Consider the following 25478-nt stretch of genomic DNA (forward strand, 5'->3'; position numbering starts at 1 on the left):
CGATTGTACGACCGACCAGTGTTTGCATAAGTAATTACAGGGAATATTAAGCAGGCGCGACTTTTATTATTGTATCAGGCTCGTGTGATATTTCTCCGATCGCTTTTGTCGGAGCTGGATATACGATCGTTCACAGCGGAGGCCTGGGTTCGTTTACGCGACTGTTCCGGTTGTATATTTTGAAAAAGCTACGAGAAGACTTGGCCGGCTATTTTCGTGCACCTCAGGACTGGATTCTCCTGTTCACAGTTTCAGGAACAATCCTTTGACAGTCTTGATCGTCGTCTTTTGGCTTGAGAACATTTCGATTCATTCATCCTCTTTACGCCTGGGTTTGTTTCATTATGGAAGCATGAGAGGAAAGACAGAACGATCTTGTATTTCTTAAGAGATTAATTGCCGGGCTATATTTTTCCAATGGAGTGTACCTGTCCCAGAGGTCGGAACCTCTTGGAACGGCGAAGAAAGCAGCCGGATGCAGGAGAGGCGCGGGGCGTCATTATCTTATCTCGAACCATTTCCTGTCAACCTGGGGCCGCTTTTCGTGGTAATCACACGCACACGCCCACGCGTCAGCCGCACGAACGCACACACCAATGCGAGTGCGTGCACTAATGCCCGACCAAGTGCCAGGGAGTATTGCTTCCGGTGCGTACACCCGCGTGCCTCTCTGTGTTCGTGCATCCGTGAGCGTACGCACGTTCGACGTTACATCTGGCGAGCCACTGTGAACCTGATAATCGGTTTCCTCCTCCGGTAGCCTGCAGGAACCAGACACAAATAAACAGCCGCTGTACGCGAGCTGCGGTGGATTCGTGGAAACGGATGTTTCCTTTGAATCTGGACGCCGAGATCCGGACCGATCAATATGCTTTATTAAACGGAAACGTGTTAATCTTTCGATGACGGCATCCTCTAAGAAAAGATTCGCCAAACGGAAGTTCCAGTTGAGATCAGCGGAGAGAAGAGAGTAGTACGTATAGAAAAAAGGCGTCGTGGCTGAATCGACGAGGCGTACTATGGAATCCTGATTGAGTAACGCCTCGCGACTTCCGACTGCATCACGAAATACGTAATGCCGCAGCCATTAAGTATGCACACCTGTTAAGGTCATCAACAGGTATCACTTACGTCATCTTAACGTACACATTACTGGTGTGACTGCCATAATAATACCGCGTGCACTTTTGCCAGCTCTTACTCTCAGCGATCGATGATCGCTTTGTTAGAAACTCGTTTGTCGATGTACCGATTCGAAATTGCAGGTTCACGCCGGTCAATAACTTGTCCCGTCAGCCAGATATAAAGGGGCACAATGCAAGTACTGAAGGGTGCTCGGGTTCTGGTTGACGGGACAAAATTTACGACGGGAGTTTCGGGGTTGTGAAGTATTTAAGGGAACAATGAGGATTGATTTGCCTGCGAAAATAGAATCTGGTCCCGAATTACGTGAGAGATTATGATCCGAGTTTTCAGGCCGGTTCACCGCTGTAAACCTTCGTTCCCTTTGTCTATTCCAATTTCTGGCTAAAGATAGATCTCCAGCCCACGTCCAGCGATTGCTGTAGCAAACCATTTAATGCAATCTACGGACTAGTGTCAGATACCGAGTCTAATAAAGGCATTCTTATTATAGTGCGACTATTTAGGCTCGTGCTACTATCGTAGAACCGTGTTCTATAATCGTATCTCCTATCTAATAATAAATAATAAAGGTTCCCTTTATTTTGAGAAAGGTCGTCCACGTCATCCGTGGATTCATTAGCATTTCCCAGGACGGTTTGGAACGCGACTAATCCCATTACTCATATTGTGTGTACACAGGGGATTCACATTCCACGTATGGATATCGAAAAATGCATATAAATGCATAACGATATCGATGCATAGCCGAGGATCCATGGTATACATTCTTACGTAAATCCTCAGTTGCCATTGATCGAAACGAGCGTCGAGTATCAAGGACGTCGTAGTACGCTCACCTTATTACTCTCCCACGCAATCGAATCGAAATTCGTCTCGTGGCTCGTCGAAGGCCACCGACACCGACTAGGGAGGCCCTTTTCATCGTTCTGTCTGCCTCTCTCTCACGGTCTTTCTCCCCCGGCATTCTCCTAGGGGTCGGGATGAAGTGGCCCTGCGCCGTCCGCGTGATCGAACGTGAAAATCTTCAACGACAGCAGCCCAAATGAATGGAATGCCAGCCCACGCCTCTGAGAGCCGCCTGATAGGGTACCCGATTCGAGGTGAGGCTTCACGTACTGAATCCAGGAACGTACACTCTCCTAGCGTCTCAGTAATACATTTATAAAACTGTTCCTGATGTACAAATTATACGCCTGAGTACGAAGTATATGTTTTACAGGAGAATCAGTAATGTAAAACTTTGTAATCGATTGTATCATTCCTGGTTCCAGGTCTCTAGTCCATTAATCGAAGTACAACGCCCACGGGTATGAACGAACTTCATTCAACTTTTACGCGTCGTACATCCACTCCTGTTCGTAAGGTTCATCTCCTCTCGTAGCTGTTCAATAAATTCTGCAGATGTACAAACATGAAGAAAGGACGTAGAATCGTAAGCAGCGACGAAGGCATTACAAGTACGTTCTAAAGGATAATAAATTGTTGAGTAGCGTCGGGTGACGGTAAGGCCAGTGCCGTTCCTGGACGCAGCACGTGCACGCGAGTGTGCGTGCACGTCGATACGACGTAGACGCGTGTCGTGTTTCTCCGGCTGATCGTAATAATATGCGCCCACGCACGCGTGAGAGAGTGAGCGTGTATAGTATACGATCCTCGGCTCCCCGTCTCGTCCCGTGCTCCTTTCTGGCCTGGTGGCTCGCGGTGCGGCCTGGTCAGTACCGACCCCCGACCCATCTACCCACGCCTTGTTAATGAAAACATCTTTTGTCAATGAACTGACGTCAGCCTGTGTCGGGATTCGTCCGTTAACGGACACCACGTGATCCGGCGCCAATCAATGCGTGGAGCAGCTTCCCCTACGCTCAGGGTACTAAGCGCCATTTGCCCATTCTGGACGGAAGAAAGCTCGAGGTAAGGTGTGGCCTGCAGCAGGCTGGCTAGAAAACCACGGGAGTGCGACAGAGACGGTGGACGGTGCCAGAAGCGAACGGAAGCAGCGAGAAGAGGAAGGCAGAGCCAGTCGGGACGTCGGGAATCGAGTGGCCGAGGGCTCTCTTCTGTGAGTCGAGCACGGGAACGAGAGAGAAAAGGAAAAGAAGAACAGGAAGTCGGGTACGGCGAGGGAAGAAGACGCGTCCGAACGATGTTGGAGGGATTCGTGAGGTGAGGGCGACGGTCTCGAGTCGCGCAGCGCCGAGATACGCGACCGATCTTCCCTGAACCTAGAGCGTGTGTTGCACGGACCGATTCGAATCGACCAACGGCTCCAGCAGCGTACAGCGCAGCATCCCTTCCCTGTGTGTTTCGGTGTTTCGGAGCAGGAACGAAGACGGATACCGTAAACGTGATCGAGTCACGGACTCGTCGTAGAGCGTGGAATAAGAGAGGAGCGCGCTCTTTCCACGAGCCGCGATGTCGGTGTAGTCGTTCGAGATAAAGAGAGTGGACGGAACGCGTGGGATCATGCATTTGTCTGGTGGGCTGAAACGTTCGGCGTTAATTGAACCTGTCGTCTCTATTTACAAAAGGATCAATAATCGAGAGCTGCTGGTGGTGGCGGCGGCAGTGGAGCACGAGTCGAAGGAAGAGGAGGAGTGAGCAGGCATCATCGGCATCGAGGGTGCCGTACGAAGTGATGGGAACACGTGAAATCGTGACGGGGACACGCGTGTCTGAGAGTCAACACGGGCCTGGACGCCTCCGGGTAACGCGGTACACTACTCAACTCCAAGTGCCATTTCGTCGTATTCGATAAATATTTAAGAGTAGATGACACGTGCACGCGCGCTTCATTCTATTTGCGCACACTTCGCATTGTCCCACAGTTATCTGTGAGCATGTGACCACGAGGTTGTCGTTCTCTGCGAGTTATATTCCAGTAAGATGTGTGCACTTTGACCAGTAGTGAAGCATTAATTAAAAGTGCCATAGCAGAAAGGAGATTCTCAGGTGTTTGCTGTTCCTTTTTTGGAAAGCGATGGGAAACAGTGGATTAATTGATCCAAGGAGATCGTATCTGTGAGGAGGACTCGGGGAAAAGGCCAAAGAACCAGGCAGAATTCTGTCAGCATGCCAGGCGGAATTATGGACGAGGATCTGATAGATCCAGAATGGCTGTTCAGGGAACTCAGATCACCGACTGGTCCCAATAGGCTTCTCATCTTGGACTGTAGGGCACACTCTGACTTCTCTGAAGCTCACATTAGAGGCTCGGTTCCTTTAGCTGTACCTAGCATTATGCTGAGAAGGCTGGCAGCTGGCAAGGTCGATCTGCTGTCTACGATAAGGTGCTTAGACCTAAGAAACAGAGTGGAAGCGTTTCTGTGTGGCGATGAAAACAGCAAAGGGACATTCGTATTAATCGGTGACTCTACAGACCCTGCTGGACATCAGGGTGAAACTATTCAAGTTTTAAGTCGAAGATTTAGAAGTAGTGGAGGATATGTAGCTATCTTAATGGGTAAGAGGAACAGCATACTGTCATTTAAATTTTGGACAAACTTGTATGTAACATTTCGATAAGAACAGTATAAGTAATTTCCAAGAGCATAGTAGAGCCCTAAACAGCTTCATGAAACATTAAGAACAGTTCTGAATGAAGTATTGATTTGTATGAGAAGGGTATTGCTATTCAACCAGCCATTTAAATTTCATCTATAGTTCTTTACTCTCAAGTAGAGTGCATGTACTTGACCTAAACTTTAGTTTGCGTCATGAATTAATCGCGTGAACACATTTATTTTCTGTGCAGATGGTTTTGGAGCATTCAGAGATAGATACCCCGAGTGGTGTGAAGGTAGTCAAGCCAATAACGAGGGTCCTCCAGGTCAGGATTCCAACGACGGGGAATTGATGGGTCTCAGATCCCTTAGAATCTCCGGACCACCTACGAGGTCGTATTCTGACTCTGACAGTGATAGCACGTGTGATTCTATTGGTTTGTATCTTCGTATGAATGACAACGATCTTTTTCTGCGTAAAGAGAGAAGTATTCAAATGTCGTTTTATCAATTTCTTTAGGACCGGAGGAGGATAAAGAGTTCCCGGTCGAAATTCTACCCCATCTATACCTCGGGAACGCGGCGAACAGCGGGGACAGCGAGGCCCTGGCGCGCCATAGGATACAGTACATCCTGAACGTGACCCCAGATTTGCCAAATGTATTTGAAAACGCTGGTTCGATAAAATACATGCAAATACCTATAAGCGATCACTGGAGCCAGAATTTAGCTAGTTTCTTTCCACAGGCAATTCAGTTTATCGGTGAGCATGCAATTATAATCGTAATCATTGAACTACTGATTAGTTTTATATATATGAATCGAGTGTAATCGTCCGGGGTTTGTCTTTAGAGGAGGCTCGAAGTTCAGACAAGGGAGTGTTGGTTCATTGCTTGGCTGGGGTATCCCGATCCGTTACGATCACCGTGGCCTACCTTATGCACAAATGTAGCCTCAGCCTGAACGACGCGTTCAACCTGGTGCGCAGTCGGAAGTCGAACGTCGCGCCAAACTTTCATTTCATGGAGCAACTGCACAGTTTCGAGAAGGAATTGAGAGACAGAGGCGATAGAAGTAGCAGGGGAAATGATCAAAGGTGCATCGGCGCGTGTCGACCTGGAGGGCCCTGTAATTGTCCAGCGCCGAGCTTCCTCAGTCCTATCGATCTGGGCCTTAGTCCAGACTCCGGGATAGAATTCGACAGGTGGGCGTCCAGCACGCCGGCCGAATGAGACGGGCCAGGAGGGACCCAATACAAGTTTTAGGTCCCTCCTAGTACGTCGTCATAGTAAAAAGGGAAGCCCTAATTGAAGGGTGCGGGAAACGGATTTTATATTTCTCCTTGGAGAAGAGTGCGAATCAGGATTTTAAAGTCACAAGGAAGTAAACGTACGTACTTGCTAGATTATTCTATCAATAGTTGTAACGTCGAGTTCAAAGCTATCATGCAACTGATCGATAGACTTTCAACAATTCTCGCGACAGTGGAAAGATATATACGGTGAATTCTAGTGAAGTTCTTAAAACGGCTGACTCTTCAGTTTATTATCGGTTGACGAATTCCTTTTAAACATGTGAAGTTATATTTCGCTTTTTCTCGGAGCATTCTAAATCTTTATCTAAGACCGTATTGCAATTTAGAGAAAATAATTAGTTAAGTAGGATTGCTAAAATATGTTGTACGATTATTTCTTTTATAAGTTGACGTGATATAGTGTTAAACACTGAAAGTATTTTATAAATTCGACTCTGGACTTTCCTACAAATAATCAGTGTAATCGTATATCGGTATTATCGGCTTAAAAAAAAATTGATCATTCTCTTAAGTAGCTGTCTGGAATTCGTTTGATCACTTCGTTGTTAGGATACGATTTTATACTTGCGAGATGTCTATATTTTTAATACTTATTCCCTGAACCCTTCAATTAACAAGGCTGTGTTTTGATTTCATCGCTGACGAGATGCTTGTTTCGAGGTGACGCGAGTACGAAGTATAAATCGTATAAAACGGGCAATCATAAGTAGTCGAATTAAATAATAACAACTGCTTGATATAAAAAACTAAATTTAAGTTCAGTGGTACAAAATGAATTGAGGAATCGCTCTCGTACTAAACAGTTTAGATTACTATAAAGAAAAAGTATATATATATGTATATATATATATACATATGAAGAATTATGATTCGATACTGCTCGAGCGTAATTTTTGAGATAGTTTTTCAAATCCACAGAAGTGACTTATATCGAAAAGGGTACATATTTCCCGGTGCAATTCTGATATTTAAGGATTTGCAATCTCGTATGCACGTTCTCTGCCCCTGTCTGTCTGTCTGTCTGCCTGTCTGTCTGACTGTCTGTCTGACTGTCTGTCTGACTGTCTGTCTGTCTCTCTTTCTCTTCCTCTTCTTCATTTTCTTTCCATCGAGTATAATGCGTAAATCGATTAAAGAGTACATCTTTATGGATCAGTGCATTTCTATAGGGCATTCCGAGTCTTATACTTCAGAACTACAAGATCAGGGTCAACATAGACGCGTGCAGCAACTTGAGAAAATTATTTGAATTCAGGTTGTGGAATCTAAAACGTTGATAGTTAATTTTACCGTAAACTAGACAGTATATTATAAAAGAAAATCGCCATACACGTATTCTATAAGCCAGGGACTTTTTTGTACGACGATTTTGATCCATAACGTCGATACAAAAGGATGAAAAAAAAGGGGGGAACGTTTCAATCTAGATACATACATTAACGATAATGTACAGCAGTTTGAGATACTAAAAAACAATTCTCGATCCAGCACTGTTTCTATTGTCTTACAGATCTCAGATTATATATTTAAAATTATTTTTGTAATAAAAAAACACAAAGAAAGAAAAAAGATAATGGAAATCGCATATTCACATTCCCACGAGCCATGAATGACCTGATGATACTGTAAAAAAAAAAGAAGGGATTACAGCTGGAAACTATCTTTCGTGTACTATATGTATTGAGCATAATTGAAGTTAATAATGAGTGTACACAGTGAATGTTATTATTTTTCATCGTAATTAACTTGCGGAGTTGTGGTGAAATTGGCTCTCGGCTTATCCGCGAGAGTGAATTGATATATACAACTAAGAAAAAATATATATATATATATTTGACGTTAATGTAATAACAATATTCTACTATTACACTGTTGTCTGTTGTATGTTTATCGGGCGTGACGCTCGAAAGATTTAATCAAATATTATGTATATTACATAAATTATTATTTTATATTCATCGTTGTACATATTAATTTTAATCGATTAATCTTTTTTTTATTCGGAAATACACAGTTTTATCTTACCTGAACAGTAAGAGCAGCAAACTGGTCTACCTATATAAAAGGGAACTTGTAGATTATCGAGTTGATTCTTTTTATAAATGAAGATCCCTCGAGTATGGCAAAATGTACTTTTATTAGCAATGGGATAATTATAATATTTCAACCATCAGATTGCAAAAAATATAAGAAACCTATTTAACGCAACGCCGACAAAATACGTGTAATTACAAGACTCGGTTATTCGGTGTTCAATGCGATTCTTCGTTCTCCAAATGTTTTTTCTTTTTTCATTTACGTGATGTTACATTTAAATAATTAAACGGATTATCTCTCTCGAACAATTCGCAAGCTTGTTAGTGGGAACCGTGGTCTCCGACATAGTGTGGAGTATGTCTAAAGCAACTTCCGATTGTCGTACTGCCGTGATTAAGCCATTCTGATCGTCTGAGTTCGGTGTAGTGCTCAAAAGCGTTCCTAACGCCACGAGAGTTCTGAACATTGCCTCTGGCTCGTTCAGGAGCGGTAACACCGAGAACATCGCGTTCAGGCATTGTGTTTTACCACGGGTGTCATCGTACTTATTCAAAGCTACAGTCAAATTTAGTATGTACGTCGAAACTGCGACCTGAAAATCGAAATTCATTTAGCGAACCACGTATCAGAAGTATAGACCTATCCGTACCTGATTATTTTTATTTGTGAGGGATTTCAGTTCTGATAAAAGCGTCAGTATCTCGTCCTTGCAATTGATACACAGTTTCTCTCCCCTTTCGTGACTAAACATGTTTGCTAATAGACGAAACGTGAGCATCTGGTTGGAGGGAAGCGCATTCGGCTTCAAATGCTTCTTCACGATCTGCAGGAGTTCGTCCGTGCATAATACATCGTTCACGTCTTTGGAAAGGACCGCGAGCCTGGTTATATCGAGAACCGGAAACAGCACTTCCGATGGCCAGTTCAGAAGCATCCTCAAGATCGACAGAGTGTCGGTGGTCAACTGCTTAGGAGTTTGGTCCGCAAGTTTCACCAACGACTCCAATTTGTCTTCTGAAACTCTGAGCGAATCGCTCTGTTTCCCATTGAACTCTTTTAACTTTTCTATAAAATGATATATACCAAAGTAATTAATTAATTCATCGAATGATCAATGCAAGTCAGAAGAGGAGATGTAAATACCTAAAATCTGAACAAGATTTGCCTGTTCCAGTTTCAAGTATTTTGTGTGTGGGATGTAAGAAGACGTAGAGCTGTTTGAGGAGTTCGATGAAACTGGCCTAACGGGGTCTTGCGTAGATGCATTTCCTGTCGATTGAGGAATGTATCTATTGCCTCCTGTGAAAGGATCAGCATATTGAGCATCAGTTTTCATAACTGATGTGGATTGTGAATTTTTTACTATAAAATTCGCAACCTATAAAATGAAAATGAATTGCCGTAAACATCGATTAGTTTCGCATTAAACGAAGCAACAAGACCGACGATTGTACCTGCTCTAGGAACAATTGGCTAAGACCGTTATCGTGAAGAAATTTCTGCGCGACGTGCCAAGGATCGTCGTCTTTGTTGTACGGCAATTTCAAAGGAGGAACACCGTCCTGAATGTCCACAGAGAACACGTAGTCGTATTCTTTCCCGTTGTACAGTTGTTTCCCAGACGTAGCTCCGCTACCACCCGACGCACCCATCACGTTTCCAATCTTAATCCACTTCTGTTTGTCCTGTGACCAACTGTAAGCCATGACGGAACCCTTGTCGTTCACGATTTTAGTTTGCCCATCTTTCTGCCCAGGCTCGAGCAACACCTTCTCATCTGGTAAACTGTTAATGCACAAATTAAGATACCGTCTTATTATTCAGGAATCTATTTCTCTCTTACTTACTCGTTAATTTTGATCCCACCTAGCTCTAGTTGAGCATTGAGCTTAAGATTCTCTGCCATCTGCTCGAATTCCTGTATCGCTTCTGGTTCCGCATACCGCTCAGGATCACAAGTGAATATCCTTATGACGGCGTCTGAACTTCCGGTAACCACGTCGCCGTTCGGAAGTAACGCTAAACACCACACGGACTGCGTGGGCAAGGTAATAGTTTGACTTATATCTAGTTCCGTGGCGTTCCATATCCTAAGCGTCCGATCCTCTCCACAGGTAAATATACTTGTACCGTTTTCTAACGCTAAAATGCTATAGATATAGTTCTCGTGGCCGTAATAGGTTCCTAGACAAGTCCCAGCCAAAGCATCCCAATGACGTATGCTAGCATCATTGCCACAAGTTAAAAACTCATTACTGCTTATTGTAGATATATCCCGGACACAGTCTGTATGCCCGGTCAGTTTGTGTTTTACAGAGCCATCGCACGTCCAAACGATAACGAGCTTATCAGCTCCTCCAGTTATTATGAATCCACTGGCCATATCTGCTACACACCATACTGCAGCTGTGTGTTCCAGCAAGTCCAACTGTGGTTTACTCAAATCACTCAAGTTCCACAACTTAGCACTCATGTCCCAGGAGCTTGACAAGAAAGTTCCTTCCATTATACCTGTTCTCAATTTACACACAGTGTCCTGGTGGCTCTTGATTACATTTACAGGTTCTGTTTGGTCCAAGATATAAACACATATAGTCTTGTCATGGCTACCGGTGATAATTAAACCTGAAGGGTTCTGTTCAGAGGGGTTTATAATGCATACAGAAGTAACGAAGTTAGAGTGTCCTTTCAATGTTGCTGTGGTCTCATAATCCTTCTCAATTCTGCAAGTAATGGAAGAACTTTGTTCTTAGAATAGTTTCAAGGAAAAGATTCATAGCAAATAGACAAGAGAGCCAGAGTATTTATTAATGATAGGTTAAATACCCGGATGGTTTCCAGACACGAGCAGTTTTGTCACGGGAGGTAGAAACTATCGTTCCGTCGGCGAACGTCGCGATAGCTCTCACGTCGGACGAATGTCCTAGGAGCGAGGTCCTAAGTTTGTAACACGGTTTGGCCATAGCACTCTGGTAATCCTGCGAAGCGTGCAGCAAGGACATTACTCGGACTCCTCGGAGTGTATCTCTCGATTCACGAACCGTGGACAATTTCGCACAGTTTTGACGTTTAAAACGCGTTCGAGCATGCGTCGGCCCGGACTCTCTAGTCGCGCTGCATTTCGTGAATGTTTCTACCGGGTGCAGATTACCCGATGCCCTTTTAACCCGTAAACAAAATTTTCTGCCTTTTTGCAAACGTCATTAGACGGACCAACGGCGCGGCGATTTTGCACCGGGTTCATTCAAATGCTAGTGAGTTCGATCTATACGGTTGAAAAGCATGCCGTGTCACTTCCGCGTAAGCCGATCACTTCCGTTTGATTACGTGTTGTGTCGGTGCATGGAGGAGCCGCAAGTTTGAGAGATAGTGAAACCGGTTTCGTGGCAATTCAGCTACACAATGAAATTTACAAACAATTTCCTATGTTTCGTTATGTTTTTCGGAGTGGCGTCCGCTGGCGGGCCGACTCTGGTTCTGCTCGACAATTTAGCCATCAAAGAAACCCACTCCATATTTTTCAAAAGCCTGCAAGGTAAACATTCGATCCTTTGTAAATAGAACGTTTATTTAAAATCAATCAAATTTTCTTCTGCTTCGTTTCGAAATAAACTGACACTCAATCTCGTTCTACAATTTTCATCAGATGCAATCTTTGTAGCTTGCAATCCAGGATTCGTTCACGATTGTTTATCATCTTTTGCAGACACTGGATACACGTTAACGTTTAAACTGGCAGATGATGCAAATCTGCAACTCTCAAAATATGGAGAATATCTATATCAACATTTAATTATATTCGCTCCATCCGTAGAAGAGTTCGGTGGAACTCTGAGCGTTGAAATGATAACTGATTTCATTGACGGAGGAGGCAACGTCCTCGTCGCTGGTTCATCCCAAACTGGGGACGCTCTCCACGAGCTGGCTTCAGAATGTGGTTTCGAAATTGACGAAGAAGGTTCTGCAGTCATCGATCATTTAAATTACGATGTATCTGACAATGGATATCACACAAAAATAGTGGCAGACCCTGTCAATTTGATAGACGCTCCCGTGATCGTGGGAAACAAGAATGTGCAACCATTGCTTTATCAAGGGACAGGATTAATCGCGGATACAGAGAACCCTTTGATTCTACGTCTGTTAACAGCGTCCAGTTCTGCATACTCTTACAATCCAAACAATTCCATAAAAGAATATCCACACGCAGTTGGTAAAAACACATTGCTGATCGCAGCGTTGCAAGCCAGAAACAATGCGAGAGTCGTGTTCTCTGGCTCTTTGTACTTCTTCAGTGACGAGGCGTTTACTAGTCCCATCCAGAGAGCTCAAGGTAAACCAATTGACGTAAATACTGTATGATCATTCGCTAAATGATTAAACATTGTTTAGGTGGTCAGAAATATGAGAAATCTGGGAATGAAGCAGTTGCGACGATGATTGCTCGTTGGGTGTTCAAAGAAAACGGTGTGATTCGCGTATCTGCTGTTCATCATCACAGGGTCGGAGAATCCGAGCCCCCAGCAGCTTACACGATCATGGACGATGTGATCTATTCCATAACCATTGAGAAACTAGCGGGAGACAAATGGATTCCTTATGAAACCAATGATTTACAATTAGAATTTGTTCGAATAGATCCTTTCGTCCGTATGACGATGAAACCCGTAGGCAACGGTCGCTACGAAGCTAGATTTAAAATCCCAGACGTCTACGGGGTTTATCAATTTAAGGTAGATTATACTCGCATCGGTCTTACGCATTTGTACAGCACGACACAAGTGTCGGTGCGACCTTTGCAGCACACGCAATACGAAAGATTTATACCCAGTGCATATCCGTACTACGTGAGCGCTTTCTCGATGATGGGCGGCGTGTTCTTATTCTCTCTGGTGTTCCTACATTACAAGGATGACACGAAACCAAAGTCTGAATAGACACAATAATGAATCGTGCGTTCATCGATAGAATAAAATTTCTTACTTCGCGATCTGTTCCTCAACAACGGGGCTCTGATCGAAAAAATGCTTTTACCGATGAACTCACGATATAAATTTGTCGATTACGTACAATCGTTACTTCGCTACGAAGGTGCTTAGTCAGACTTGTTAACAAAGTGCATTTATGTCACGTATCTGAACGAGTGTGACGGCAGATTGATATTTATTTAAGGAGAGATGAGGAGATTGTGTAATTGTCATTATTAGTAACGGCTAACTCTGAGGGATGTTACTTTCCTATCTCCGGGAATAAATTTACGAAATAAAATCGTATCCTTGTTTTATCATACGTATGAATGCGAGATTGCTGTTTGCATCTGAATGTTACATGACCAAAAATTCATCCAGGACATTTGAATTTCTAAACGCGAGACGCGTAATGGATGTTCAAGGGTTAAAGATTCTCATATCTGACTTCCATTAACATAATTAACAAGTGAACATTTCACGGATTTTAATTTATTGCATATACACAGATCGTACATTTTTCCAAATATTTGTAGAATTAATCATCGTCCTGAATATCAGGATCATCCAAGGTACATAACATCGTTTCTTTCAATGTATTGGTAATACAAAGTGCATTAGTATGGATAGGAATGACATTTGTCGAGCATCATACGAATGATTTTATATTAGTAAATCTGATGCGTAGTTGCAGATATATCAGTCGTTGAACTTTGCCAAAGACCGAGTCAGAAATTGATGTACATCTGCCAATAATTTAAAGTAGTTTAAAGTTCGAGCTTACGGGATTCGATTTAATTATTCGCGGGTTTAAACTTTGAACCCGCGGCTCGGTTTAATAATGCATGCGACAATGACACGGCCGTGGAATTTTACATTAATCAACAAAAAAAAGTAAGATCGCGGCGTTTATAAATATAATCGCAGGTTTCAAAGTTCCGTCGGCGCGATGTCGAAACACTTGGACGTTCGGCACGATCGATTGAGCCTCTCGGATATGACTCTCGCCGCGAACAATCATCAGCTGTGGTTTACGCGATAAATAAATTATTTTTCAACCGTGAAAGATGTTCGTCTTCTACGAGACTCGCCGTCTCTCGCGAACAGAAAAATCCGCGGGTGCTGTTAACTCGTGAGTTTCGAAAGTTAACGAAACTCGATCAACCTGCACAGATGCTTACGGCCGCATCTCTTGTACACAAGTTCGTTCTCGTAGTCGTGAAGGAACAACTAAATCCTCGAAGATGTTGGAAGGACTCGTCGCCTGGGTGCTCAATAATTACCTGGGGAAATACGTGGAGAATCTGAATACCGATCAACTGAGCATAGCCCTGTTGTCTGGTAGGTTATATCCCACTCCCAACGAATTTAAAAATCTATTTTTTATTCAAACGCTCGATTGACATCCTTGTATTTTTGACGAAACGTTTTCTGACCATTCTCAAGATTCCAATGCTGTATTATTTATTGCTGAACAGTCATCCGACTTACTCATTTTTAAATGACAATGCAATCTAATAATTCAAACACGTAAAACTTGATAATTCGTTTGTTTAGGCGAGGTAGAATTGGAGAACCTTCCACTAAAGAAGGAAGCCCTGCATCATATAGGCTTACCGATTGAAATAAAAGCAGGATTCATTGGGAAAGTCAGAGTCCAGGTGCCTGTTCGTCAAATAAGAACAGCTTCCTGGGTAATAGCAATAGAACAACTTTACTTGGTTGCCGGACCGATTAATATAAACGAGGTACAGGAATTTAGAAGATCTCCTCGATTCTTTATATTTAATGACAACTATTTTATAGTTTGATTACGAGGCAGAAGAGCATGCGATTTTAGAGTACAAGCTGAGTAGATTAGATTCATTGGAAGCGCGATGGAGAGCAGACACGGAAAGAGATCCTGGTTACTATGCTGCCAGTTATAGTTCGTGGGTGAATTATGGGACTTCTCTCATCACGAATATCATAGAGAATTTGCAGCTGAATATTAAGGATGTTCACATAAGATACGAGGACGGTACAACGTTGCCGGATGGTGAGAAGACAACTTCTAGCAAAATTAAGGAAAGAGACTATCGAGAGATGATTGATAATTAAAACTGAACAGGCGCAGGTATCGCGTTAGGTGTAACCATAGGAGGTTTAACAGCACAAAGCTGCGATGCGAGCTGGATACCCAAGTCCACCTCGTGGAACCTCACGGATGCCTCTTTCAAGCTCATGGAACTCGACAGACTTTCCATTTACTGGAATCACTTGAAGGAAGACGAGTTCTTTGGTTCCCTCAATCTCGGTGATTTAGCTGTATATATTTATACTTTCCTACAATTCGATTCGATTCGTGGTCTCGGGGATAATGCTCGTTTTCATTTTTAGGTCGCCATGAGCGAACCAAAAAGCATTGTAAAGAATTATATTTTATCTCCTGTTAACGCAAGGGCACATATCAAAAGGGACAGATCCGAGCGACCGTTGAGATCGACGAATAAACCAAGAATAGTCGTCGATCTGCAGCTAGACGATGTTCCCTTATGCCTCACAGATGTAAATATCGAAGCAATAAATATATATGGCAATCGTAATTCAAACAGTTCAAGTATGATTCTCTGTCAGGTGCAATACGATCAAATAGTTAGGTGTATAAGAGGACTGAAAGATATAGATCGGTGCAAGCAGCAAAGACGATGTCGTCCAAACGGCAGTGTCTCAGCAGCACCGAAAGAGTGGTGGAAGTATGCTGCTCGGTGTCACATCGGTAAACACGCTTTGAAGCCTAAACCGACTTGGGAAGATATCCTTCGTAGAGGAAAAGAAAATATCCAATACGTGGACATTTACACTAAATTACTAGGTAATTAAAACTCACGATTCTCTTATCTCCTCGATGCTAAACGGTATTATCATCGTATAGGAACACCGACGATGATCTTGTCTCCGGACACGAAGCAACTGAGAGAGAAGGTGGAACAGGAACGGAGCTTCGACGAACTTAGGGTATTAAGGGAAACGGCGATGCACAGGGTCAGACCACCGAAGATTCTCCAGAATTCCAACGTAAATGTGCCTCAACCCCGCGGGATGCTGGAACAGTGGTTTCCTCAGTGGTGGGGCTGGTACTCGAAGACGTCGAGCACGAACACTCCGAGCACATCTTCGACGTTCGACGGCGAGCTTCTGGACGTTCTAGCGGACACGATGGACGACGATACGTTGTTGCGTCGCGATACAGTGTTCGGGCAGTTCAATTTCGCGTTGTCGAAGGGAGCTTTCGCCCTGTGTACGTTAAGGAACGGTGGTGAAATGAAATCGTTGATCGAATTACAGTTCGAGCGTGTTCATCTGAGCTACGATTCGCGACCGCGATACGGTTCTCATAAGTTTTTCATCAGTTTGGGTGCTTTGTACCTTCACGACTACCTCACAGAGAATTCCACGTTCCCGATTCTGGTTCAACCTCAAGTGATCCCTACGATGAACTCGAGAGTGCGCAGCTCCTCTGAAAAGCTGACCAGTCAATTACCTCAACATCTATTCGAGATGACTTACGAGAAGAGGCCTCTGCATTCGAACGCCGACCACCTGTTGCAAGTGAACACGAGATCGTTGGACATAGTCTACAATCCTACTGTGATCTACTGGCTCATCGACTTCATGTGCAAACCACATAGATCGTTTTCGAATCAGAGGATACAAGCGATGAAGCGAAGAACTCGAAGGCAGTTGATGAAGAACTGGGAACAGATCTTGGACGTAGATTTAGTATACCGTTCCTCGTGGGACTTGCAGTTTAACATATCCGCGCCGCAGATTTTGTTAGTAGAAAATTTCACCGATCCAAATGCCGCAGTGGTAGTCGTGGACTTCGGAACACTGCACTTAACAAACAGCGCGCAGACCAACAAAGTGATCATAAAACCGGGCTCTCCGGAACCGAACAGCGACGACGAGGACGAGAGATTCGAGACGCCTTGCTCCACGCCACCCGGGAGTCAAGAAAATGGCTCGGTTCAAGACTTCCAGACCATCTCCGAGACAGCGTTGTATCAGAAACTGTACGATCAGTATTCCATCAATCTCGAGGATCTGCAGATCCTCGTAGGGAAGGTGAAGGACAACTGGAAACACGTGCGGATGTCCCGAGGAATGTCTAATCTCCACGTTCTCGAGCGTTTCAACATAATCTTGCAGATCGAACGACGCGTGTTCGCTTCGTCCGATCCTAATCTGCCATCAGTCACCGTATCCGGGAATCTACCGAAACTTGTGGTGCACGTGAACGAGCAGAAGGTGGAGGCGATCAAATTAATGTACAGCCTGTTGTCCAGCTTCTCGAAGTCGACCGGCGCTCCTCAGACCGATGTGATCAACGTGGAACCAGAAAGTCCGAAGAGAGAAGAACACTTGGATAAATCGTTGAGCCTAGTTGTGATGGTTCAATTTATCATCGATAAGATGACATTCGAACTACAATCCAGAGGACGGAGCGTGGCAGAATTGCAAGTATCTGGTGTCCGTGCGGCTTTCAGCAAGAGAACCGCGGAAATGAGCGTCTCTCTCTCCGTCCACGGTCTGCTTCTAGTCGATGCTCTTCAGGAGTTCGGACAAGATTTTGAGTTATTGGTAGCCAGTCACAAACACGTAGGGATGGACAGTATTTCCGGAAGTTTGAGGGACTCTGAACCAACGTCTCCCGTTTCCCCGAGCTCTCCCTGCTCTCCCGATCCGAACGTACCCAGAAGATTGACTTCGCCCGTCGCGTTGACGAATGCTTTGTCCAAAATAGCGAGCAAATCAAAGACTCTCCAATCTCCTAGGAATAATTCACTGATCGACCTTGAGAAGACGGACTCCGAAGCCTTGATCGTGGTCGACTTAACATTGGTTTATGATACGTTGGAAACTTCGAGAGTAGCTAATATTCAGTTCAACAATTTGGATATCATTGCAAATCAGGAGACGATAGTGGAACTGATGGGATTCTTCAAGAGGATATTTCCTTCCCACAAGATGAGGTCGGCGCACATCGAGAGACAGGAGTCTATGTCGAATCAAACCGTGGAACCGAAGAAATCCACTAGGACGGATATAACTTTCGAGTTTCATAGACTGAACGTGTTACTTCTGAGAGCAGTGATGCAGGATAACCATTTGGTGGGACAGAAGATCGCCACAGCTACGATGTGCGACGCGCGTATACAAGCCACGCTGGCAATAGACGCTTCGATTTTCGGTTCCCTCGGAGGGCTGCAAGTTCTGGACCAAACGTCGACCGGCAAAACGCATCAGAGGATCGTTAGCGTCGGGAGAGATCCCATAGCAGATCCACCGCAGCATCCACCCGAACATTTCACCAATTTACCTGACCAACCCGAAGCCTTGAGATTCTCAGCGAACAGATGCACCAACTTTAGTCCCCAGCATCAGGACGGATTAGAAACGTTAATAGATTTGAACATCCGCATTGGAAGCGTCTGGTACACCCACGCTCCGCACTTGTTGTCGGAGTTACGTTCCTGTGCCGACGAGTTCAAGCAGTACTTGAGCAACCTTGCACGCCAGATCAGTGCAGCAGCTACAGACATGGCCATAGGTTTAGTAAACGCAGAAGATTGGTCCATACAACCGCGGAGACGTCTGCCAAGTTTGTCTGTGGACATGGAAAATTCAGGATCGTTGTCTCTGAAACTGGATTTATTACTGAACAGTCCGGTATTGGTGATTCCGCGTTCGTCTCACAGTAGACAAGTGTTCGTCGCGCACCTCGGAACTATGTCCTTGCAACACGAGCCACATCCGGGCTCCATGGCGAAGCACAAATTGACTTTAGAAGTGAAGGACATGAATCTATATTCTCTGGAGATATCTGCGAACGTTGGACAAGTTCACAGTAATCTTCCTTTGAGAGCTGAGGAGATTTATTGCTGCAAGCAATCGGGCAAGCCTATTCTTCACGACACAGTATTGAAGGTCGTCGTCGAGAAGGAGAACGCGTTGGCGCAGAGTCCCAGCTTCTTCATCGACAACGAATTCTCGAACAATCCTATAGTTCAAGTTCACGGGGTCGTGATGACTCCGTTGAAAGTGTCTTTATCTCGTGGACAGTACGAGCAATTATTGGACACGATAAATAGACTGTTTTCCATGCCAGTCTCCGTGCCGGTAGTTCAGAAGTCTCAAGCGATGAACAAAGTACAGAATTACTCTGACAAACTTGACCTGTCGATCAAAGTCCTGTTCGAATTGCCGACTCTGAGCGTGGAACTGAAGCAAGGACTCATGGAACAGCCGCTCGTCGAATTATCCATGAGGGATTTCGTCGCCAAGTATGAGAAACTTCAGAAAAACGAATCTACCATCCAAGTTTCTCTACGGTCTCTCCTCATGGAGGATCTTCTCTGTCCCATCGGTTCTAGGCATCGTTGCATGATGCAGTCGTCGGCACCGACTCGCGCCAAGCTTCTAGCCGGCGTCTCCAAGTCTTGTCCGGATTTCGCGTTCGCCCAGCAGATCAGAAGCGAGTACGGACGAGGCAGTTTGCCCGATAGATTGGAAACGGATACTCTTTACGGCACGATTCCAGCTCACTGGCGCAGGAAACCAGTTTCTTTGGTGAACACTCCGAATACTCCACCCCCGTCGCCGGGTGCGTCCACCAGTGAAGAGAATTTGGTGCTTATGAGCATCACTATAATCGAACCGGACCACGATCGACCAGTTTACGATCAGTGTCATCAAAAAATTGTTACCGTCGATTTCAATTGTTTGGATTTAGTGATCAGCGTGGAATCGTGGATGGTGGTGTTCGATTTCTTCGGATTCGCTGGTCCGTCAGGGACTCACGCGAAGATAACGACGCACCAGACCTCCACGGAACAATTGGATCAACTCGACAAAGCTGACGTGCCTCAGCGATCGGAAACAGAGATCGACGTTCGATCTCTGACTTTGGTTTTAATACAAACTGAGAGGGAAATCGCGAAAGCGAACGTGTCTAACGCCAATATGCATATATTGAAATCTAATGGTAAAACGAAGGTGTCAGGATCTTTGGGATCGATGTCTTTACTGGATTTAACGCCCCATGGAAGATTTTACAGGGAGAGGTTCCTCTCATCCGGTAGGAAGGCCTTGAACTTTCAATATTCTAGCTACGTGGACTCTGAGAAACGGCCTTACGACGCCAGGTTAAAGCTAGAGATGTCTGCAGTTCATTACGTTCACACTCAGAGGTTCGTCGCGGAGCTTCAAGCCTTCTTCGGACACTTTTCTCAACTGTGGACCATTATGGCCAATTTAAGGGCCGGCGTTGGAGCTGTGATCGATAACAACAGAAGAAGTATCCGATTATCCTTGGAATTAAAAGCCGGCGCACCGGTAATCCTCTTGCCAGTCAGTTCTAGATCCGATGAATTGATATTATTAGATCTTGGAGAACTCACTGCCCACAATCGATTTGAGAGCTCGGACGTGATAGACAGATGCCTGCTCGATATAATGTTTCTCGAATTAGTGAACATGGACGTTTACGCAGCGAAGAGAGTGAAGTGCGACGATCAGGATAACGATATAGACACTTTAATGGTCGGTGGGTTTCATATAAAAAGGCTTGGTTCCTCTCTTCTTACAGAAATGTGCCATTTAAAACTGCGAATCGAAAGGAATCTGGATACGTACATCAGCAGGGAGATCCCAGATCTCAGCATCCACGGGACACTGTCTACGATGGATTGTGCCTTGGATCCACCTCAGTACATGTTAATTCGAGGCCTGCTGTCTTACAACATCGGCGAGAACTTGGAGGATTTACGTCAATTTATGCAGGACTTGAATCAAACCGTGGAATCAGAGTATTCCATCGTCAGCGTTGATAACAAAGAAAAGATTTGGAAGCGATCGTGTATTACTCTGGAACTGGTAAACGTCACCGTGAAATTGCATCCGAATCACAATATCGCTGCCCTCGCTTGCATCAATTTCATAAAATCGAGATTGATGTTGGACTCGCTGAGCGACGGATCTCAAGATATCGATCTCGTCTCTCAAGAAATATTGATCACCGACATGAGGTTTCAAGACGAGCCAGTTGACAAACAGTCGAACGTTTTTACGAGCATCCTGCAACCCCTGAGGAATTCCAATAACGAAAACCGAGTCCAAGCCGAAGTACACCACAGGAGACGGAAAGCGAACGCGACTACGACTATTTTAGTTCACAGTATGCGATTGACTGCAATTTTGGACTGGTGGGAAGCCGTAAGAGACTTCCTCATGCTGAATTCCGTAGAACCTGAGCCTATACTTGGAATCATGCAGACTACTACTGAGAATAATCAAGATAACAGCCCTTCGACCGCAAGTCCTTTCGAACTGAAGATCAACATCACTGATTCGGAATTAGTTATCGTCGAGGACACGTCAGTACGCGACACGAATGCTGTTATCTTAAGGAGTACAGCCGTCGTTTCATATCGTTCAGCCCCTCAAGACGGTGAGAAACCACTCTCTTGCAATCTCTCCCACTGCGAATTATTCTCTTGCATCCTGGGCCTAGAAGACGAGACCGCGCTGTCTATAATAGATCCCGTCGGTGCTAGTTTGGATTTAACGCAGGACAAATGCCTCGAGATACACATGCAACCATTATGCGTGCGACTGAGTTATCACGATGTGACCATGTTCTCGAGGATGCTCAGTTCTTTACCAAAACAAACTCTGGTAGCTAAACAACGTTCAGGGGAAGGATTAACTCTAATGGAGAAACAAGTGCAGAAACTAATGACTCTCGGATTCACTGATTCTGATTGCAGAGCTGCTCTAGATCTCTGCAACGGACAATTGGACGATGCAGCTCTGTGGCTGACACAGAACGCCGTGCCTAACTCGGATACAGCTGTGAACAACGAATCCGCGTTTCACACTGTCGAATTGCAAACTTCTTGCGCCAGGATTTGTATCATAGACGATTGCAGGGACGCCGATGTACCGTTATTAGAACTGTCCTTTTTGGATTTGGATTTGAGACAAGAATGGTTGAGACCCGGCATAGTATCGGCTACGTTCAGCATCGACTATTACAACAGGGTGCTTAGTGGTTGGGAACCGTTCATAGAACCGTGGCACGCTACAGTTAAATGGGAGCAGACGTTCACCAACTCTCTGAACGCTAAAAGATTGCAGATGTCGATCGATTCTCAGAATTCGGTCGACGTTAACGTGACTTCGACTCTGATAGAGTTGATAGAACTGGTGAAAAATAATTGGATGCAGGATTTCTATTCAACCTCGAACAAAGATCTCAGCGTGAGCAAAACTAATGGACAGTCTTATCGACGTCGAATGCCGTTTATTCCCTTCGCGTTGAGGAACGAGACCGGATGCAAGCTGTGGTTCAAAACTATAATCGCGACTGCCGATGACACGAAGGACGGTGGCCAGAATTTCAAGACGAAGAACGTGTTTGAGAAGGACGACACGTGGCTCGAGGTACCTCCGGGTGACACGGTTCCCTTCACCTTCGAGGGAAGAGGAAAATTGAGGCATCACGCGACGCACACTGTTAGGAGACACCAGATCACGGTTTTAGTAGACGGTTGGAAGTCCGTGGATCCCGTGACTGTCGACCGCGTTGGGATCTACTTCCGTCACGCCAGCGCGAACATCACCGGAGTACAAGTAGACACGACGCTGTTTCAGATGTTAACGCCAAAAGCTAGAATAGTATTCGCGGTAGAGTTAGAAGGATCCGCTAGAAAGTTAGTGACTGTCAGGTCGGCTTTACAGATATGCAACCGACTGATGCACACCGTCGAAGTGAAGATAGAGAAATCTTTGAACCAATTTGGATACTTGCCGCTGACCATACCTGCTGTCAGCGACAGAGTTCTTCAAGTACCTGCACAGACTACCATATCGGTACCCTTAACGCACACCGGTGTACAGATGTGTCTGAAGCCCATCAATGTGAACAATCTGTTCCAGTACTGTACCGAGACGATAGATTGGACCGTAGTGAAGAAACCGTTAGAAGTTACAGAGAATCGGATCACTTGCAGAGCTAATCACAATAATATATTTCGAATGTGCGTGGCAGTGATGAGGGACAATTATCCATTGGACATGAGCCAGATGCTGCCGGCGCACACAATAACGATAATGGCACCTCTCACGTTAACAAATTTATTGCCCCACGAATTGCTGTATGAAATTGGTACGGAGACTGGGAGAATTCCACGCGGTGGGAACGCGAGTTTGCATACTGTCAACGTCGAAGAGCAGCTAGAGATCACTATACAATTGGATGGATATCCCGGAGCCGGGACAATGATATTACCGCCAAACGTTAATTCTTTCACTGCTCGCCTAAGGCTGGCGGATTCCTCTGCACGGATTTTATATCTCCACGCAGCTGTGAACGTGGAGAAAGGATCCGCTATACAGATAAATATCACTGCGCCGTACTGGATCATAAATAAGACCGGATTACCGTTGGTGTTCAGACAGGAGGGAGTCGGAGTCGAGGCAGCTGGACAGTTCGAAGAGAATGAGAAAGCTAGAATGGTCGCACCGCTACTGTTTTCGTTCAGCGACGAAGAAGCCAGCAGGACTTTGTCTGTCAGAGTCGGCACTTCGGTTCATCCGCAGGGAATCCCGCAGTGGTCCCAGCATTTTCATTTGCAGCCAGGTATACAAGTTCATCGTCTCAGGATATCTCTCCGCGATGGCAGACCGGATATAGTGTACTTGATCAGCGTGGCTACCAGAACAGCCAGAGGAAAGTACAGAGCCACGACGGTTGTCACTCTCTCGCCAAGATACCAGTTGCACAATAAGTCTACTTCCACGTTGGAATTAGCGCAGAAGTGTTTCACGACGACAATTGTAAGTAATGTAACGATTCACGATTATTCATTATGACGTCTCATTGCTCTTTTCAGAGTCATCCAGATGCTCAAGCAACGTATATCAAAATCATGTCGGACTGCCATATGCCGTTTCACTGGCCGCGGCTCGACAAGGACTTACTTTTATGCGTTCGCATCATGGACGTGAAAAATTGCGTGTGGTCAGGCGGTATCAGATTGGACGACAACTATTCCTTGACTATTAACATTCGAGACTCAACGGGGAAGATGTATTTCTTGCGGGTGGACGTTGTCCTCCAGGAGAGCACTTATTTCGTCGTGTTCACCGACGCGGACACTATGCCTCCACCGATCAGGGTTGACAATTTCTCGGAGGTGCCGCTCACGGTGAATCAGGTGATTAATCAAATCGTCGGAACAAGCTTCGAGCGTTGTACGAGCAATCGCGATTCGCTAAGCCGTTCTCAATTAATTAGAAATTATTTTCAAGAGTATTTTCGTAGGTAACTGTCCATGACAATTTGCAATGGACGGTCAGGCCGCACTCCTCCGTGCCGTACGCTTTGGACGAACCTATACAGTCTGCTGCTCTGGTTCTGACAGCACCCGGTGGCGTGACAGCTACGTACGACTTGAACGCGCTCGGAGAAGGCAGAGTCCTCACTTATGAGAATTTCATTTATATCGCCTTCGCAGGTAATTTGCGATTTACGTGAGATCAAATTGGTTTCCTTGTTAAAACGTCGTTTGTTTGTTGAAACGCAGGTACTTTTAAAAATGACTCCGATTTGGGGACAGGGGAGGGTAGCCTGGACCCTCTGGACGTTGAAACTCAGCGATTAGTTCTGGAAGCTGGGCCTGGAAACTGGGTAGCCCTTCGGAGAAAACAGTACGGAGCTAGATCTCAATTATGGAGAATGACTGGCGACGGTCAATTACAACACGAAGGTGAGCAATTGTTCTTCTGCATCCGGAATATTATTAAAAAGGATTTGTCGATGATTAGGATCTAGTCCACCGAGAGACAAACATTCAAAGACGCCGGAGACGGTGTTAGTGTTGGACATAGCGGGCACGGCGCCTCAACCGTTTACGTATTGCGCTTTGGCTTTAAGAAAACCGGATCCTCGAAGGAGATCCACACAAACCTGGCGGTTCACAGACGACGGGAGACTTTGCTGCGCGCATAAAAACATGTGCGTGCAGTCGAAAGATGGATTCATGGGATTGAACGAAGGTTTGGAATATTGTTGGACATTTCTACTGTTCTTTGGCCATGCCTGTTCTTAGAAATGCCCCATCAAAAATTTCTTTCTCCATTCGAACTATGCAACTGAGATCAAGTACTTCAAAAGTTGTATACGAATTCATTGTCACCCTCTTTTATATAATTTGCCAGAGCTTCCGCGTTTCTAATTTGCTTACCGAGTATTATCACCGCAAATTTCGCGATTGAAAATATCAGACTAAGAGCCAAGATCAAATTATTCAGAAACGTGTCTCGATTTAAGGATGTATTGGCTATACAGTCAATCCCAAAAGTTTATGTACCTTAGAAAAACGCATTTCTTATAATTAAAAAGAAATCAGACGTCGGAAGAACAATGCTAATAATAAATAGCTGCGTGCTAAAAAGTATAGAAGGAAA

At 44.9% G+C, this 25478-nt stretch overlaps 4 protein-coding genes across 6 annotated transcripts in view; 3 read left to right on the plus strand and 1 right to left on the minus strand.

Annotated features, from left to right (window-relative positions):
• The first annotated feature begins 2968 nt into the window (after window positions 1-2968).
• Window positions 2969-7919, plus strand: Mkp3 (Mitogen-activated protein kinase phosphatase 3). Its single transcript, XM_018024567.2, has 4 exons — window positions 2969-4606; window positions 4898-5083; window positions 5167-5409; window positions 5499-7919. Exons 1-4 carry the CDS (start codon window positions 4216-4218, stop codon window positions 5876-5878), a joined length of 1200 nt encoding a protein of 399 aa, XP_017880056.1. The 5' UTR covers window positions 2969-4215; the 3' UTR covers window positions 5879-7919.
• A 160-nt stretch (window positions 7920-8079) lies between these two features.
• Plap (phospholipase A2 activator protein) lies at window positions 8080-11176 on the minus strand. Its single transcript, XM_018024563.2, has 6 exons — window positions 10825-11176; window positions 9846-10721; window positions 9453-9783; window positions 9142-9376; window positions 8648-9063; window positions 8080-8590 (listed from the first exon to the last, which is right to left on the minus strand). Exons 1-6 carry the CDS (start codon window positions 10998-11000, stop codon window positions 8273-8275), a joined length of 2352 nt encoding a protein of 783 aa, XP_017880052.1. The 5' UTR covers window positions 11001-11176; the 3' UTR covers window positions 8080-8272.
• A 58-nt stretch (window positions 11177-11234) lies between these two features.
• On the plus strand, window positions 11235-13287 carry Ost48 (dolichyl-diphosphooligosaccharide--protein glycosyltransferase non-catalytic subunit Ost48). The gene is made up of 3 exons (XM_018024565.2): window positions 11235-11533; window positions 11705-12331; window positions 12391-13287. Exons 1-3 carry the CDS (start codon window positions 11401-11403, stop codon window positions 12933-12935), a joined length of 1305 nt encoding a protein of 434 aa, XP_017880054.1. The 5' UTR covers window positions 11235-11400; the 3' UTR covers window positions 12936-13287.
• Window positions 13288-13686: 399 nt separating this feature from the next.
• Window positions 13687-25478, plus strand: part of Vps13D (vacuolar protein sorting 13D) — a 16254-nt gene continuing 4462 nt past the window's right edge. For 2 of the 3 annotated variants that reach the window (XM_026813504.1, XM_026813505.1), the window contains exons 1-11: window positions 13687-14306; window positions 14523-14713; window positions 14772-15003; window positions 15076-15272; window positions 15345-15512; window positions 15582-15819; window positions 15880-23846; window positions 23903-24226; window positions 24334-24526; window positions 24596-24778; window positions 24837-25067. In XM_026813504.1, the coding sequence (XP_026669305.1) occupies window positions 14210-14306; window positions 14523-14713; window positions 14772-15003; window positions 15076-15272; window positions 15345-15512; window positions 15582-15819; window positions 15880-23846; window positions 23903-24226; window positions 24334-24526; window positions 24596-24778; window positions 24837-25067 (10021 nt within the window). In that variant the 5' untranslated portion in view covers window positions 13687-14209. Of the gene's footprint in view, window positions 14307-14522; window positions 14714-14771; window positions 15004-15075; window positions 15273-15344; window positions 15513-15581; window positions 15820-15879; window positions 23847-23902; window positions 24227-24333; window positions 24527-24595; window positions 24779-24836; window positions 25068-25478 lie in introns of those variants that run through there. The other variant, XM_018024562.2, reaches the window with a different exon arrangement.

This window comes from Ceratina calcarata, unplaced genomic scaffold, assembly GCF_001652005.2.
Source record: "Ceratina calcarata isolate Rehan_Ccalc_2016 unplaced genomic scaffold, ASM165200v1 scaffold336.2, whole genome shotgun sequence".
In the NCBI taxonomy this organism is placed as follows: domain Eukaryota; kingdom Metazoa; phylum Arthropoda; class Insecta; order Hymenoptera; family Apidae; genus Ceratina; species Ceratina calcarata.